The sequence below is a fragment of the Pan paniscus genome, chromosome 10, assembly GCF_029289425.2.
Source record: "Pan paniscus chromosome 10, NHGRI_mPanPan1-v2.0_pri, whole genome shotgun sequence".
Taxonomy (NCBI): domain Eukaryota; kingdom Metazoa; phylum Chordata; class Mammalia; order Primates; family Hominidae; genus Pan; species Pan paniscus.
The window spans coordinates 54,309,836-54,325,803 of NC_073259.2; the positions used below are offsets into that span (position 1 = coordinate 54,309,836).

Sequence of the window (15,968 nt, forward strand, 5' to 3'; positions counted from 1 at the left end):
AACCTCTGTAAATCTGAGGTTTTTCTGTAAAAAGGGAAATAAAAAGCCTCCCTCATGATGCCAATGTAAGAATTAAATGACAACATGTAATTATTTAGTATAGCCTCTTTTCATGGTAAACTGTCTGTGATATTAGCACAATAAGGCTCATGATAAAATTCACCCTCAAAAATCTTCATAGCTACAAATACTAGTCGACTTACTTGGTCTGTTTGCAAACCTAAGAATTTCAGTCTCTTAAGTATTCCTTCTAATTTTTCTATTCTGTCTCTTCAATAATGAATAATGTATATTGTCACCAGAGAAGATTAGTTACTGTTTTTTTCTCTGAAAAAAGCATGTTGCACACTAATTAGATTATATTTGTATGTGTTGATTATATACAAATTGTATGCAAATCTGATTTTACTCTGAAAAGTATCAAGACTGAAAAAGTTATTTATACATGTATGTATATATATTATGCACACATTTATTTACCTATACACACATATGTATATGTATATAGATATACATTTATATACATGTTATCTTACACATGCAAAATTACAATTGAGGTTTTTAACTATGTTGATCAAACATTCATTCAGTGTAACAGAAAAACACTTAACCCCCACTGGAGTTGACAGATTTGGCAAATACAGCTCTCTTCTTCTTCCTTCTCCATTAGAGAGTTCATTGGTGCACTTTGTTCAGATGAAATGCAAGAACCAACCCAATAATTCATTAAAAGGATTAGACAATCAGTTGCTAGAAATTCCGGCCTAAAATACCAATATATGTTAAATCGCAAAAGCAAAGAAAAAGCATTCTGGCTACTAGGCTAAATTGCTGCCTTTAACAGTGCTAGAGCCAAATGCTCAATCTGGGCAGGAGCCTGGTTGCTTTTAAACAGTAGACCTCACTACTATAAATTTTTTTGCATCTAACTCAGGAGTCAGTTGAATCTTAGCCTCAACGTGTAAGGGGAAGAGGTGAGAAATATGACTCTTTTACAGAGTTCCAGATGGTCATGTATGGATTTGGTCTGAGAGCTGTGAATTGTAAGGAACAATTCATGGTGTGATTCAAGCTTCAATCTTGTTATCTTCATGGACTGAAATGGAGAACGAGGTGTCTGATGGAACTACAGAGAAAGGGAACTACCAAATCTTCTATCAATATAAGTGACATTCATTCATCTCATTACTTACTCAACAGGTATTTATTGAGCACTTATGTATCAGGCAACATGGAAATCTCTAGGAATAAAAGCTGTACAGGGTCTTGAGAAGGTCACAGTGCAGTAAGGGAAAGCAAACACAGCATGCAGCTGTTAAGAAATCATGGAATGCATGATAATAATACGAGCGTTTTGTGATACTCTGACAGTATAGTGATGCCTCTGATTCTGCTGGGGTCAGGAAGTTGCATAGAGGAACATGATTCTTGAAGCAAAGGAAGTATAGGAAAGATAAGGTAGAAAGTAACATCCAGAGAAAACAATATGAGGAAAAGCATGAGAGCATGTCATATTCTAAATCCTGCAGTCTCTTTGGACTGGCTAGCACCCACAGCACCTATGGAGAAATGGCAAGTAGAGACAGGCAAGATGGGCAGGGGCTAAATGATGCCATAAAAGGAGTATGATTTTCATCCTATAGGCAATGGGAAGCTCTTTAGGATTTAAAAAGCAGAGAAATCTGATCAGGTTAGATTTGAGGCAGTGTAGAGAGTGGAGTGGACAGAGTCTAGAAGCAGGCCCCTTTAGAAGACTATTGGAAGAGCCCAGCTGAGAGATGGCTGGGATAAGAATGGAGAGTTCAAGGCTGGGCGTGGTGGCTGGCCAACATGGTGAAACCCCAACTCTACTAATAATACAAAAATTAGCCAGGCATGGTTGCACGTGCCTGTAATCCCAGCTACTCAGGAAGCTGAGGCAGGAAAATCGCTTAAACCCAGGAGGCGGAGGTTGCAGTGAGCCAAGATCACACCATTGCACTCCAGCCTGGGTGACAGAGTGAGACTCTGTCTCAAAAAAAAAAAAAAAAAAAAAAAGAATGGAGTGTACAGGAACTATACATGCTTGAGACATAGAATTGATAGAACTGGTAGCTATTTAAATATGAATGTTCTGCAATCATGCTCAGGTTTTTAGATTGGGAGACACAAAAGGAACAATAGGTTTGGCAAGAAAGCCGAAAATTGAGCTTTAGGTTGTTGAGTTTGAGACACTTGGAAAACATCCAGATAATTGGGCAATTGGAAGTGTAGTTCTGGCACTTAGAGAAGAGAAACAAAGTAAAGAAAGAGGTCATGGAGGCTCAGTGTATTGGTTATAGCAATGGTCATGTAAAGTTGATATTTCCCAGCAAAGCAATGAAAGTAGATGGCCCAGAACAGAAGCAAAGGAGAAAGAAAAGATGAAGATGCCGCTATCTGAGAGGTGGGAGAAACAAAGGGAATAGTGTCAAGCAGCACAGGGATGAGAACATTGTAGGAAAGAGGGAAAATTTTTAGAAAATCTTATCACCAAATGATAATAGTATGTTGGAAAAGTGCTCCGAGTTACCCATGAGACAACCACCAGCAATCTCTGGGAGAGCAGCTTTAATAGAGTGGAGAGGATAATTTGCTTCATGAAATTAGTACCAGTAGGCCCCTAGCCTTTTAAACTTGTTTCCAACTATTTACTCACGTGTCTAAGATTTTTTTTTTATTCTCATGAGTTTCCTACTTACATGGTTAAACAGGGAGAGGAAATCAACCGACATCTATGCTCTGGCAGGGAAAGAAGGCAGGTGTTCCAGAGTTGTTTTCAGTACTGATATAGGAATCTGTCCTTCACGAGGCTCCAAGCAAGGCATGGAGTCGCTGTCCCGACTGGTAGTGGCAGTGTTCTCTGGTAAACCAGATTCCAAGTCGCCTGCTGAAGCTGGTGAGAGCAGTGAGGAAGGGGATAGTAGAGTATGGAAGTTTGGGAATAGCTGTTAGGGGAAAGAGAGTGACATTATTGCACAAAATAGGTGTCAATTCATGCATAAAGAAGGAGTGAGTGAGCACAATTACCTGCAGAAAATGAAATTGGACCTGTGGCCATGGATCATTCCTACATCTGTGTTTGCCACCATTGATTTTCTGAAATTTAGGGCATTCTAGAGACAGGCATTTTAAGATCAAACACTGTTCTTAGTGCTCCATCTCATTGAGTTTAATGAGACATACTTAAAAACAAATGGACCATTTTGCAGAGGGCTGAGTTCACACCCAGCTTCACATAGTAGAAACTAAAAATGTTCTAAATTAACTCAAATCAATTTTTAAAAGATTTTCTGAGCTAAGAGCACATTTGGCCAAGACCCTGGGTGCCACGTGAAACATATCAACGATTGATTGAATGAAAATAGGCCATCCTTTCTCTTCCTTAGACACTAAGCAGCCTTTTGTCCTGCTCTTTTTTACTTTAATTGGAAGCATTTTTAGGTTTTAGAGCCAGTTTTGTTCTAAATATATGAATACTTACTTTTCCCCTTTCTGAAAAGTCAGAGATTTTCTCCCTTTCTGAAAAGAAAGGCTAGAGATTGAAAAGTTAAATATTTCTTCTCTGCAGCTAGTAAGAAAAGAACCATTTGGTTCTAACTGTACTTGCCTGGACTCTAATTTCCTCTATTTGAGTTTCTAATATATCTGCATTCAGTTCCCCCAGCACTCACATCCCACAGTAGAGGAGCATCATTGGCTGTTGTCTAATTTCCCCAAGGGAAAGGTGTCTACAATTGAGAAAAATAGTCTGAATTCCAGGCACACTTATTTACTACAAACTCTCTAAATATTGTAATATCCTTTTACTATGAAATTTTGCAGGCTGTGATTTCAAAGAGAGCTCTTTCTTTCTCTGGCTTTTCTGTGTGGGCCTCAACGAAACTGGCCCTTGCTGCTGTTGTTGCTTTCTGAAAGTGAGTTATCAAAATTACTAACCAATTCCATTTTGGGTGTTAATCAAATATTTGTGGCTTTCACCACGTGGCAATTTAAAAACCAGGCTCAGCTTAAAATACCCTTTGACAATTGGTTTTGCTTTCTTTTTATTTCATTCTGAAAATGACTAATATATTTACCTCAATTCATCTACCCCCTAAAATTATTTTCCATAAACCAAGTACAAACTAGCATATGAACCTACAAGAATGCCTTGATTTCTAGAGCTGTTGTGCATTGGTTAATTCAATAAATATATATTGGTGATCCACCCTGCAGGGGGATGCATGCTGTTCTACAGATACAGAGTTGGTAAGCATGGCCTTATCCCTTGGGTGCTCAGAATCTATTTTGCTTACCAGTCAGTAAAGAGCATTGTATGTTACAATGAGGGCCATCTCCATCAGCTTTACTAAATGTGGATTAGCCTCAAATTTAAACTGTGTATCAATAAGGAGAACTCCATTTTATTCAATTCATTCCGCAATTCCTTTTATAAAGCATAGTCCTTATGTAAATATCTTCATATTCATTTCTCTTATAAATGTAAAGTTTCTTAATGTAGAGCATACCTATAATTTCTGCCCTTGAAATTAGTATGTAAGAGTAAATGTTTGTGAGAAGTTGCAGCATTCTAATAGGTTTTTACACTGTTAAGGTTTGTGTGAATTTAGGGTTAGATCATAGGTATTTCTGTCTTTTTCTTTCATGTACAATCTTAGAACTGGGTGGATTGTTAGACAATGTGTGCTCTTGAGATAGAAAACTTTGAAGTCTAGAATTTAGAACTTAGTCCAGGTCACACTGTGGAAGGGGACAAATAGGCCTAATATCTGCTTTTCACCAAAACAGACAAAAAGAAAAGATTTTAGTCTATGCTTAGAGTATTCTTATGAGCATTGACTTTGTGCCAATGTATTTAAATTCTCAGTTTTTATATTTAGAAAACCTTACCGAAATTCATCAGGCCACGTTCAAGAAAGGCTTAAAGAGCAAATCTTGAGTGAAAAATATAATAGCCATTCCTAGAAGTTGTTCCTTTTTAAAAATGCCATTGTTAAAGCTGTCGTTATAATACATGCTCTCTGTAAAAGGTCAATTAGCAGATTCCCCAGGATATTTAAAGTTTTGTGCCACCTTCTGAATGTCAAGTTGAAGTTGGGAATCTTGTAATATTTGGAAGAATTTTGCCATAAAATAGTCTATATGATGAAAAAACAATTCCAGGTCAAGGATGAAAGAGTGGTAGGAAATCTTGTCTTTCCTCCAGAAGACAGAGGCAGATAAGGGCTTAGTCCAGATTAGCACAAATACAGTTCCCACACTGAGCCCCACTCCTTGGAATGGAAAGGAAATTGAACACTTTTTGATACTTGACCTCCTTTCCCTGAACGAAATGGTATGGAGGGGCAGTATGGAGTAGCAGAAGGAATAGTTTTTCATGCTTTTTTAATAAAAGAAAGGCTTTACGCCTGCACATACACTATGGAGTATGTTTTGGGAGAGATTTGAAAGGATAAAGGGAAGAAAATAACTAGTGAGACTTGGTGTTGGTCCTGGTTATGGCCAGAGAAATGAAATTAAAAGTTTGGTCCATGACTTGGAACACTTGTTTTCAGAGCCTGGAGGAAAAGAGGTGAGGACAGATATGGATGTAGAAATCTTTGTTTCTGAGTTTAAATGTGAGAAAATTCATGCCTAGTCCCTTCAGTTTTTTGCTGAGAAGATGTAAGGGAGAAAAAATAATATCTTTTTTTGACCTATCTCAAGAGTCATAATGGGCATTACTGTAACAAAAGAGAGATTAACAAGAGAAAAGCATAACAAATGTATTTAACCAAAGTTTTATGTGACACAGCCTTCAGGCATGAAGATTGCACCCAGGGAAAACTATATATTTTTATGAACAGTTGTTGGAAATAAGAGTGGAGAACAAAAGGGTATGATCTAATAGTAATAACCTGGGAAGAACTCAGTGAGGCCTGTTTGTTCAGATTCTTCTTGGCCTCTGGGTATAGAGAAGGAACCCTATAGACTGAGGGTCTTACGACCTACTTTCGGAGGATGTAGGTCAGAGATTTTGTTTTTTTTTTTTTATGACCGTGCTTCAGAGGCAAAAGTGTGGAAAAGATTAGGGTGTGAGCTCCAAGGTGCCATATTATGGAGTAGCATGTTCTGAGCCCCAACAAAGACAAGGCCATCTTCTAAGAAATTTGTGGAGGAATAAGGATTGGGATTTGAAGAGAATTGTGGGTGTTTGGGAAATCTATCTATTATTGGGAACAGGAAAAGTTTCCTGGCAACAGTGAGTATCCAGCCAAGGTTGAAAACTTTGAATGTGTATTTGTATCAATATGCCTGGTTGTGTTATTTCTCTGCCAGTACAGAATAGTCTAGAGCTTGAAAAGTGTTCAGAAAGAGCCAAACATGAAGTTCTGCAGGGTGGCTTTAATAGAGAAACCTAAATATGAAGACATTGAGGATCTGGTGAGAGTGGTTAGAAGGATTCACATGAAGGTTCCATAGAGAGGGAAGCAGAGCCATGGAGTGAGTGAGAGATCAGTGGGGAATGAATATTGAAGGTCTCTTTGAGGTAGCAGAGCAGTTGTTCTTGGAGTAAGGAAGTTAGGGAATTTAAAAAAAGGGTGAAATATCTCCACAGGGGATCTATATAGGTGTTCTAGATTAGGGATCAGCAAACTTTAAAGGGCCAGATAGGAAATATTTTCAGCTTTGCAGGCCATATCATTTTTGTTACAACTTCTCAGCTCTGTCCTTAAAGCATGAAGGCAGTCATAAACAATAAGTAAACAAATGGACATGGCTGTGTTTCTGTAAACCTTTTTTACAGAGTAAGTGGTACGCCAGATTTTTCTCAACAGTTGTAGTTTGCTGACGCCAGGTCATAGATGATAATAATTTCCAGGATGTGGATAAATGTAAGCAGAAGTAAAGACTTAGGAATCAGGGGGCTAAGAAACTTTAAGATGTGTATATTGACTAAAGCCATCTAGATCAGGATTTTTGAGAATCCGTTTGAGGCTGGTGATCATGAATTATAGAAGAGCTACTCATCTGCTCTATACTTCAGCTACATTTGGCTGTGTGGCTGAAGTCACAGATAAGGCAAATGTTTGCATTCATACAGGGCTAGGATTTTTACCAGATGGGTATAATGGAATGATAGAGGAGAAGGGAAATTCAGGATATTGAAATGATGGGAAGTGGTCAGTAAGCTAAAGAAAGGAGAAAACTGATAATAGAGAGCAAGAAGAGGGGTCAGTTAACTGATGATCATCAGGAGGTCTAATACCCAAATCAGCTTCACGAGGGCAGTGACTGTTTTGTTCACTCACATGTCCCAGCACCTAGCATAGTGTGTGGCACATAGTAGGTCACAGGAAGATCATTTAATAAGCAAGCAGGAAAAGTGGGAAGTTGGGGTCACGCTTGGATGAGTGGTGGAGGAAGTTATTTGTTATGGATGACATCTCATATGCCTGAAATGCACACACAATAAGTTCTCAGTAATTATTAGCCTTTATCATTATGCTTTTTGAACTTTTATAGGGACTACATATTTTCGGAGAAATAAAATTGAGAATAATTTCTCTGCAAATGAGTGAGTTGACCTTTCCCAAATGAGTATCATTTAAGGCCATTGGAACAATTAGTATTGTTAAATTTAACTTCATATGGGCAGAATACAAAACAAAATACTAGTAGAAATTATCTCCTTTCCAAATTAGCCTAGTCTGGTTCTCAAAGCCAGACACTCAGTGTACTTACTTCTAAAGCCTTCAGTTGTCTAGTTTAGTGTGCTTATCACCAGTGTGGAAAATTTTATATTTACATTGCTGAATCACCTCTCAGTACATTTGAATGGCCTCTCTTTTGCTTTTTGTCTAGGGCTGAAGTGTCATTCAAAAATAGGGGTGACTCAGGAAGAGTTTACAGGAGGGAGAAGGCTGAAATGATAACAAATCTAATTTTTAAACCATGCCAGTTGTGTTAGTCTGTTTTTGTTGTTATAAAGGAATACCTGAGACTGGGCAATTTATAAAGAAAAGAGGTTTAATTGGCTCATCGTTCTCCAGGCTGCACAGGAAGCATGGTGCTGACATCTGCTTCTGGTGAGGGCATCAGGAAGCTTATGGTAGAAGGCTAAGGGGGAACAGCCACCTCACATAGTGAAAGTGGGAGCAAGAGAGAGAAGAGGGAGGTTCCAGACTCTTTTTAACAACCAGATCTCATGTGAACTGAGTGAGAATTCACTCATCACCAAGGGGATGGCACTAAACCATTCATGAGGGATCTTTCTCCCATGATTCAATACCTCCCACCAGGCCCTACCTCCAACTTTGGGGATTACAATTCAAGATGAGATTTGGAAAGGACCAACATAAAAACCCTATCACCAGTGCTTTCATATTTAGTTAAATGAATCAAAAAAGTATTTTGATTTTGAACATTAAGAAATATTCTTTCATATCCTTTTCAGACAACTTGTATGTCTTTTGGATGTCTTTTTCAGATGACCTATTTCTCCTTTCACAACCCATAGTATCATGACTTGTACATAGTAAATATTTAATAAGTCTGTGCTGACTGATCTTTAATGACAACATAAGCAGTTCTCTGAAATGCCCTTTGCTCTACCTCTTTGCCTGGTAAATTTATTTTATGATTCGGTTTCAATGTCACATTTAAAATGGTTCCCAGCTCTCATCGTTAAAATGAATCGGCCCCTGTTCGAGGTAGCTCATACCCAGTTTCCATTATATTGTCATTGTTCATCTGTTTCTCATTCTTGCCTTTTATCTACCAAGGAGCAGGGATTTGGGCTTATTCATCTTTAGTATCTCTGATATGTTGCATGTGCTTGCCATCTGTAAAGTGCTCCAGAATTTTCTGGCAAATGACTGTGTGACAGGGAGAAAACTCATTCTATAAGCGTGATGTAGGCTTTAGTTGGCAAACCCTGCCCTCTAAAGGTTTTTGCTTCTTTAAATTTTTTCTGCAGTTAGAATACTGCTGTCAAATGAGCAATGAGTAACTGATTATGACTTTGTGATCCAATTAGCAGATGTGATTAGGGGATGGTTAGCCTTTGTTTCTATACCTACTTCTTTTAAATTAAGAATAATCCATAATTGATACTCAGTATATCTTTGCTGAAAGCACAGATTTCACCAAGATGTTAACAATGGCCATATTTGAGTAGTAGTATTTTTATTTAACTGTTTTCTTTAGACATAATGTTTTTCGTTGTTTGAATTTTCTTTTTCAGGATATGTATTAGAAAAAAAAAACTATTTTCATTTTTTAAAATAGATGGTGTATGAGGTAGACAATTAAGAGAAATGAATGCTTTGATGCAACTTGGAACCAGTCAGGGCTGGATCACAATGAGGCAGTCTACAGTTTGGTAACAAATCTCAGTGGTTTAGGAAAGCAAAAGTTTATTTGCTCCAGATTGACGGGGACTCTTCTACATTCAGTCTCTCAGATCCAAGCCTCCTTCAGTTCAAAGTGACTTCCAAAGTTGCTGTGGCCAAAAGAGGGAGAAATCGAAGAGACCAGCCAGCTCTCACCTGGCTCAGCGCATGTCACTTTCCTTGGCCAAAACAAGTCCCAAGGCCCCAAGCTTACTTCACAAGAGAGTGGAAAATGCAGAGAAGCGCATGGAATCCAGTATATGGTGAGCACCAGTTGTCTCTGCCAACATGACGGTAACTCTTTTCATTTTTCAGTTACTGTAATGAATGTATGTTGGATCCAGACTGCGGTTTCTGCTACAAGATGAACAAATCAACTGTCATTGACTCCTCCTGTGTTCCAGTTAATAAAGCATCTACAAATGAGGCAGCCTGGGGCAGGTATATCACTCATTTTACCATACGAATATATAATAATATTTCAAAATGAGGCTTATGTTTAAGTTTTCAGAGTGCTTGCACTTATAGCAGTTCTTTTAAACTGGCCTTCATAACTACATTACTTTGCAGCATATACTGGTGATAGTGGATGCAAAGCATTGCAATTGTGTGTTTCACACAGAGTAGAAAGCACTCAGGCCTAGACTTTTGGAGACCCAGATTTCTCTAATAAGGTATAGGAGTTTGGATCTTTAGTTTTAGGCAGCTATTCACAAATACTGCCAAGGCAATTTCTCCCACTGCATATTGTTTAATTGCACTGTATTTCCAAACTCCCAAGCTTTTAAATGAAAGAAAACTGTAAAGTCAAAATGAATTACTATCACGTTAGGCTGGGCACAGTGCATCACGACTGTAATCCCAGCACTTTGGGAGGCTGAGGCAGGCAGATCACTTGAGGTCAGGAGTTCGAGACCACCCTGGCCAACATGGTGAAACCCCATCTCTACAAAAATACAAAAATTAGCTGAGAGTGGTGGCACATGCCTGTAATCCCAGCTGCTCAGGAGGCTGAGGCAGGAGAATCACTTGAACCTGGGAGATAGAGATTGCAGTGAGCTGAGATCAAACCACTGCACTCCAGCCTAGACAACAGAGCAAGACTCTGCCTCAAAAAAAAAAAAGAATTACTATCACATTAAATTCTTTTATGGAACTTTTTTTTTTTTATTCTTAGAGGCCTTTTCCAGGGTTCAGTGAAATTAAGCAAAATAAGGATAAAATTTGGTAGTCATTGGCATGTAGCTGGCTTGGGAGGCTAGAAACCTTAATGTTTTTGGTTTGTAGTACATGCATAAATGAAATATTAGTATAAAATAAATATTCTCCAGATTTATGAACTAACATTTATATCCAGACATATAAAATGTGTAAATGTTATCTGATATGGCTTTAATCTCTTTTGTGTTTTAAATTCCTATAAAATAATATTCTCTTATCTTGTCTACTCATAGTACTGATAAAGGCAATGAAATCTGTAATAAAGTATTGTGTCTCATAGGAGCTATAAAGTATAATGCAATAATTGTTTCATTAGAGAACTGCTCCAAAGAAGTAAATTATATGTTAGTTGAGTAAAAATCCAGACCACATTTTAAATATACTAATTACAAAGAAATATGTAAAAGAAATACAATTAGTGTTTTAAATGAACACTCAAAAGAGTTTCTTTTAAAAATACTCAGTTTATAGTTCTTATCAGCCAAATTTTGTTAGTGAGTTAATTGATTAAATATTTCTAGATGTACTTGTTCACAGCTTTAAACCTTTAGAGTTTTCTTTTTGCCAATAGGAAAAAAAAAACTAAGTTACTACTAGTCTAGAATTATAAACATGTTATGAAATCTGTTAAAAAAAGAAATGTACATAGTTTCCTGTATTTTACATAATTAATTTATAAACTTATTAGAACTCTACTAAGTAGTAAGGAGACACTAAAATTAGATATTTCTCTTACCTTCAGTAGAAGAGTTAGAGGTCAGAGGCCTCAAAGCAGGAGTTTTGGCTTTTTTGCAAATAACAAATCATACAACTTTTTAGTAGAAATGTTTATTCCTTTATTTCAGAAAAATTAATTCAACAGCTCACTCTTACATTTTATTTGTATTTTTATACCATCATCCTGTAACTGCACATAAATTAGAGAAAAGTAAGGCACAGATAACTAAGTAGCAAAAATAAAAATAACTAAAAAAAAAATGATGTTCACAGCATATCCTTACAATAGTCTCAAACTCTTTACAAAAAAAGAAAGAAAAAAATGTTTTCTTACTCCTCCCTGTGCTGAGCAACAGTGCTCCTTCTAGGTGGGCCACTGCTATTGGTTACCTCCTTAGTCTTGGCTAGAAAAGAGCAAAAAGGCAGGATGTGTTCACCATGAAAAATTCTTCAGATAGATTTTCCACATGTAGGTAAAATAATATTCAGTATATATAATAGTCAGTATTTTTGTTGGTTGATTGGTGGTTTGGTTGATAGATTTTATACAATTACCTGGAATGGAACTCTAAGGGCAAAATCAACCATGACCTTGGATTCCCATCTAGAGATAATACTATCTCTAGATATTTCAAGGTCGAGTGTTGAGGCAATCCATAGCCATATATCCTGATCTCTAACTGTAGCTGTTTCCTGAAAAGACACCAGGTGGAATGGCAACACCATTAATGATGGAAATAGTATAATAATGTTGATGAACTCTGAATTGTCAATATAATGAAAATTATTTGTACATATAATCAACTATGAGATTAGTTGGAAACAAAACTTTAAAGGTCCATCAGTATGGTTTTCTATATCTATGTTGTTAAATTTCAATGAAAACTTAAAAAAATTATTTAGCAGACTTCTAGAAAATGTAGTAGACTGAGCTGATGCAGGAAAATCTCCTCCTGCCCATAACCTCCCCCTACACCTCCAACATGCATCCCACACGCATACAAGTTTAATGCACAGCAGAACTTGAAAGAAATCCCCAAGCGTCACAAAAGAGTGTAAGTGGTGAGCCCACATGGGAATATTAGAAGAGAATATAAGCCTTACAGGTGAGAGGTTAGAGTTTTTAATGCTGAGTGAGATAAGCTCCAGGCCTTGCCTCTGTAGTTACAAAGCACTATCCAGGTTCTGAAATAGGGACAAGAAAAGTTCTGGCTAGACTGGGCTTGGAAAGCTACCTACTTCTCTGCTGCTCATTTGGGACTACAAATGGAAATAATGGTACACATGAAAAAGCAAAACCAAGAGCCTTTGCTATGAGGGAGTGTGTGTTCTCATTTCACACTGCCTTTGTGAAGTGGGAACCATGAGTTGAGAAACATAAACACTTAAATAAATAAATTGAATGAAAAGTAGGTCCTAAACTGGAGACATCCATAGAGGCATGTTAGGAATCCACATGGAATTATCAGAACCCAGTGTACATGAGATGTCCATGGGAAGCAACTGTTGGTAAATACAGGAGGACAGTCAGAGAGTATCAGGCTGGTGCAAAAGTTAACTGCGGTTTTACCATTACTTTTTGCCATTAAAAGTAATGGTAAAACCAGTTAACTTTTGCACCAACCTAATAGAAACCACACCAATTATTGGAGGCAAGGAAGCCACCAGGTGTGACAGATGGACAAATGAATACATAAAGAACCTTGCATTGCAAAAAAAAAAAAAAAAAAAAAAAAAATTGAAAGAGACTTTAAAAGAAATAAAGGAAATAGTGTATTTTTCAATTATACTGAAAGTTATATACTTATGATTGGTGCAGTATATATGTGTATTTTATATGACATATATATGTGTTATAATTCAGCAATTTTGCAAAAAAAAACTTGGGAAGCTGAAATTTTAGAGAAATGACATAGGATGTGGTATGAGAACTTTTAGAAAAAAGCCTTCTAATGAGTTTTTAAAATTTTTCTCCTTTTTATTTTTTTTCAGAAAGAAATTGAGATTACAATTAGTTTTTCAATTTGTTAAATATAGATGTTAAAAGTATAAGAGTAAACTCTTAAAATATGAACTGTTAGAGGGAGAAATAAGAGACTCAAAGTATAGTAAGAGAAGAAGGGGCAAAAAAAAAACCCAGAAAAATTACATCTAAATATAACTGTTTTTACAATAAAAAATAAACCAATTAAACACAATTGTAAAAGACAAAGATCTTCATATTGAATTTTTTAATACAGTTGTATGCTGTTTACAGGAGACAGTCACAGAAAGGTTAGAAATACAGAAATAAGAGGAAAGAAAAAATTAGATAAGTACTAAGTCAAAAAAAAACAAAAAAAAGCAGAGACTATTTAGAAAATTTACAAGCTTGATAGGAGAGTCAAATAGAACCTAAAGTAGAGAATGTCATTCTTTTTAAGAAAACATGGAACACTTCTGAAAATTTACCATGTTCAAGCACAAACAGTAAATTCAGTAAGCTTATATAAATGTATAGATATTTCAGTAAATTATAAGTAAATCCAAATAATCAGTATCATCCAGAACATGTTTTCTAATAAAAATGCAATAAAACTACAAAACAACAGAAAGATATTTATCACCCCTTCTAGTTTAGCTGGGAAACTAAAATAAACAAAACACCCAAAAAGCAACTTCAAATTAATTAATAGGTTTAGAAGAAATCACAATGCAAAACAAGATGTTAAAATTAATAACTCAACAGATCCACAAGAGGTTAGAAGTAGAACATAGAGTAAGCCTGTAGAGTTAGCAGAGGATGGGAAGTGCAAAGCATCGGAAGGATCAAAAAATAAAAGTTCTTAAAGAAGACTAATAAAATGTGGAAACCTCTTGCAATACTAATCAAGAAGAGAGAGAAGGCACAAACGATATTTAGAATAAAAAAGATGTATAATAATGGATAGTAACGATTTTTAAATTCATAAGAGAATACTATGAACCGTGTTCTCCAGTGCATTTGAAAACAGATAAATGGACAGTTTTCAAGAAAAAATGTAACTTTCCAGAACCAATTCCGAACCTCTGTGAAGTAAGTGATTTCTATACCCTACTTACAGATGAGAATAGTGTCGCTTAGAAGGTCTGAATGACTTTCTCAAAGTCAAAAGGCCAGTAAGTCCACTTCTTATAGGGGAGCAGCAACTGAGTAGTGGAAAGATACACATTTTAGATTCAGATAGTTTCCAATTTCTAAGTTAAAGAAAGTATGTTATTGACAAATCAGGCATTAGAATTTTTTTTCTGTATTTATCTGTGTCTATTTATCCGCCTCCCTACCTCCTGACTCTCCATATATACAAAACCCTAAATAATCTATTCTGAAACTTCAAACCTCCTGACTATTTAAAATAGTATTGCTAATGAGGGACACTTTCTTAATGCGCTGATTCAGTATTTGTTTCCTATAATACAGCACTTTAGCTCTGTAATTAGAAACACTAAAATAGCTAGATAGATTCCCTATTTGGCAATTCATTGTTTACCGTATTCATTCAGCAGAGATATTTTTCTCAAAGCTGCACTCTGATGTAACACCCAGCCTGTTTTCCCAGCATTTCACCACTCTCCCACACAGATTCTAGTCAGTTTAAATCCCTTGTCATTACCCTAATATCTATTATAATTTCCTGTCTCTATGTCTTTTCTCACACTGTGCCTTCTGTCTAGAATTTACCCTCCTTGATCTCTGCCTGAAGTCTATTTTATTTTTTTTGCTCAGATTAGATGTCCCTTTTTCCTTGCAGTTTCTGTGACAAGCCCCAGAAAACAATGCTTATTCTATCTCCTGCTGCCCTCTAGCACTCCCCTGGATGTAGCATACTATGAGAGACATTTCCTGGCTATAAGATGAATGATAGCTGTAAGTCCTACTGGAACACCTCACAGGGCTGACACTATGTGCCACTTAGCAGTAGCAGTGTGAGGCAACCTGGCCTGGGGATTTCCAGGAGACACGTCCACCTCAGTACAGATGCAACTCTTACAAACCTTTAAACAAAGTTACCCTTACAAGACTAGCTTAACCTCCTTTTATGAATGAAAGACCTGGTAACTGACTCCGATTGAACACAGGTATAAGAAAGGGGAAGAATCCCCCAAGCTCTGAGAATAGTCTCCAGATGGAGACCCTCTTGGATGGGTGGTCATCTGACCCCTGATTGAATCTGGCTCATGCCACCCACCTGCTCCCATTATCCAACTTGTAAGAGCGCTGCTAGAATAAACTGCTGATGTTCAATATCAGTCGCTATCTAAGTCTCATCTTTGATGTGAATCAGACCACATTGGAAGAAAAATTGCCACTGGGAAAGCCAGTTAACTAGGACCATTCAAAACCCCTGAATAATGAATGATACTTGTATAGTTTATATGATAATTATATTTTTTATATGATAGCCATCTGTGTTTGAATGTATATTTGCTTCTAGATTATAAATTCTAATTTCTATATTCTGCATTGTTTTTAAACCTTTGGTGTTTTATATACATCAAGTATTCAATCCATACTTATAAAAATATATAAGGGTTTAAAATTATCACAGTTATAAATGAGAGGATATGATGTTCCAGTCACTTCATTTTAGTTACATCTTTTGCATCCATACTTAT

General features: G+C 36.6%; 1 protein-coding gene across 1 annotated transcript in view; it reads left to right on the plus strand.

Moving 5' to 3' along the window:
* Nucleotides 1-15,968, plus strand: part of SLC2A13 (solute carrier family 2 member 13) — a 339,724-nt gene that overhangs the window by 257,630 nt on the left and 66,126 nt on the right. The window contains exon 7 of the mRNA XM_034936026.4: nt 9,711-9,836. Coding sequence (XP_034791917.1) covers nt 9,711-9,836 — 126 coding nt within the window. The remainder of the gene's footprint in view (nt 1-9,710; nt 9,837-15,968) is intronic.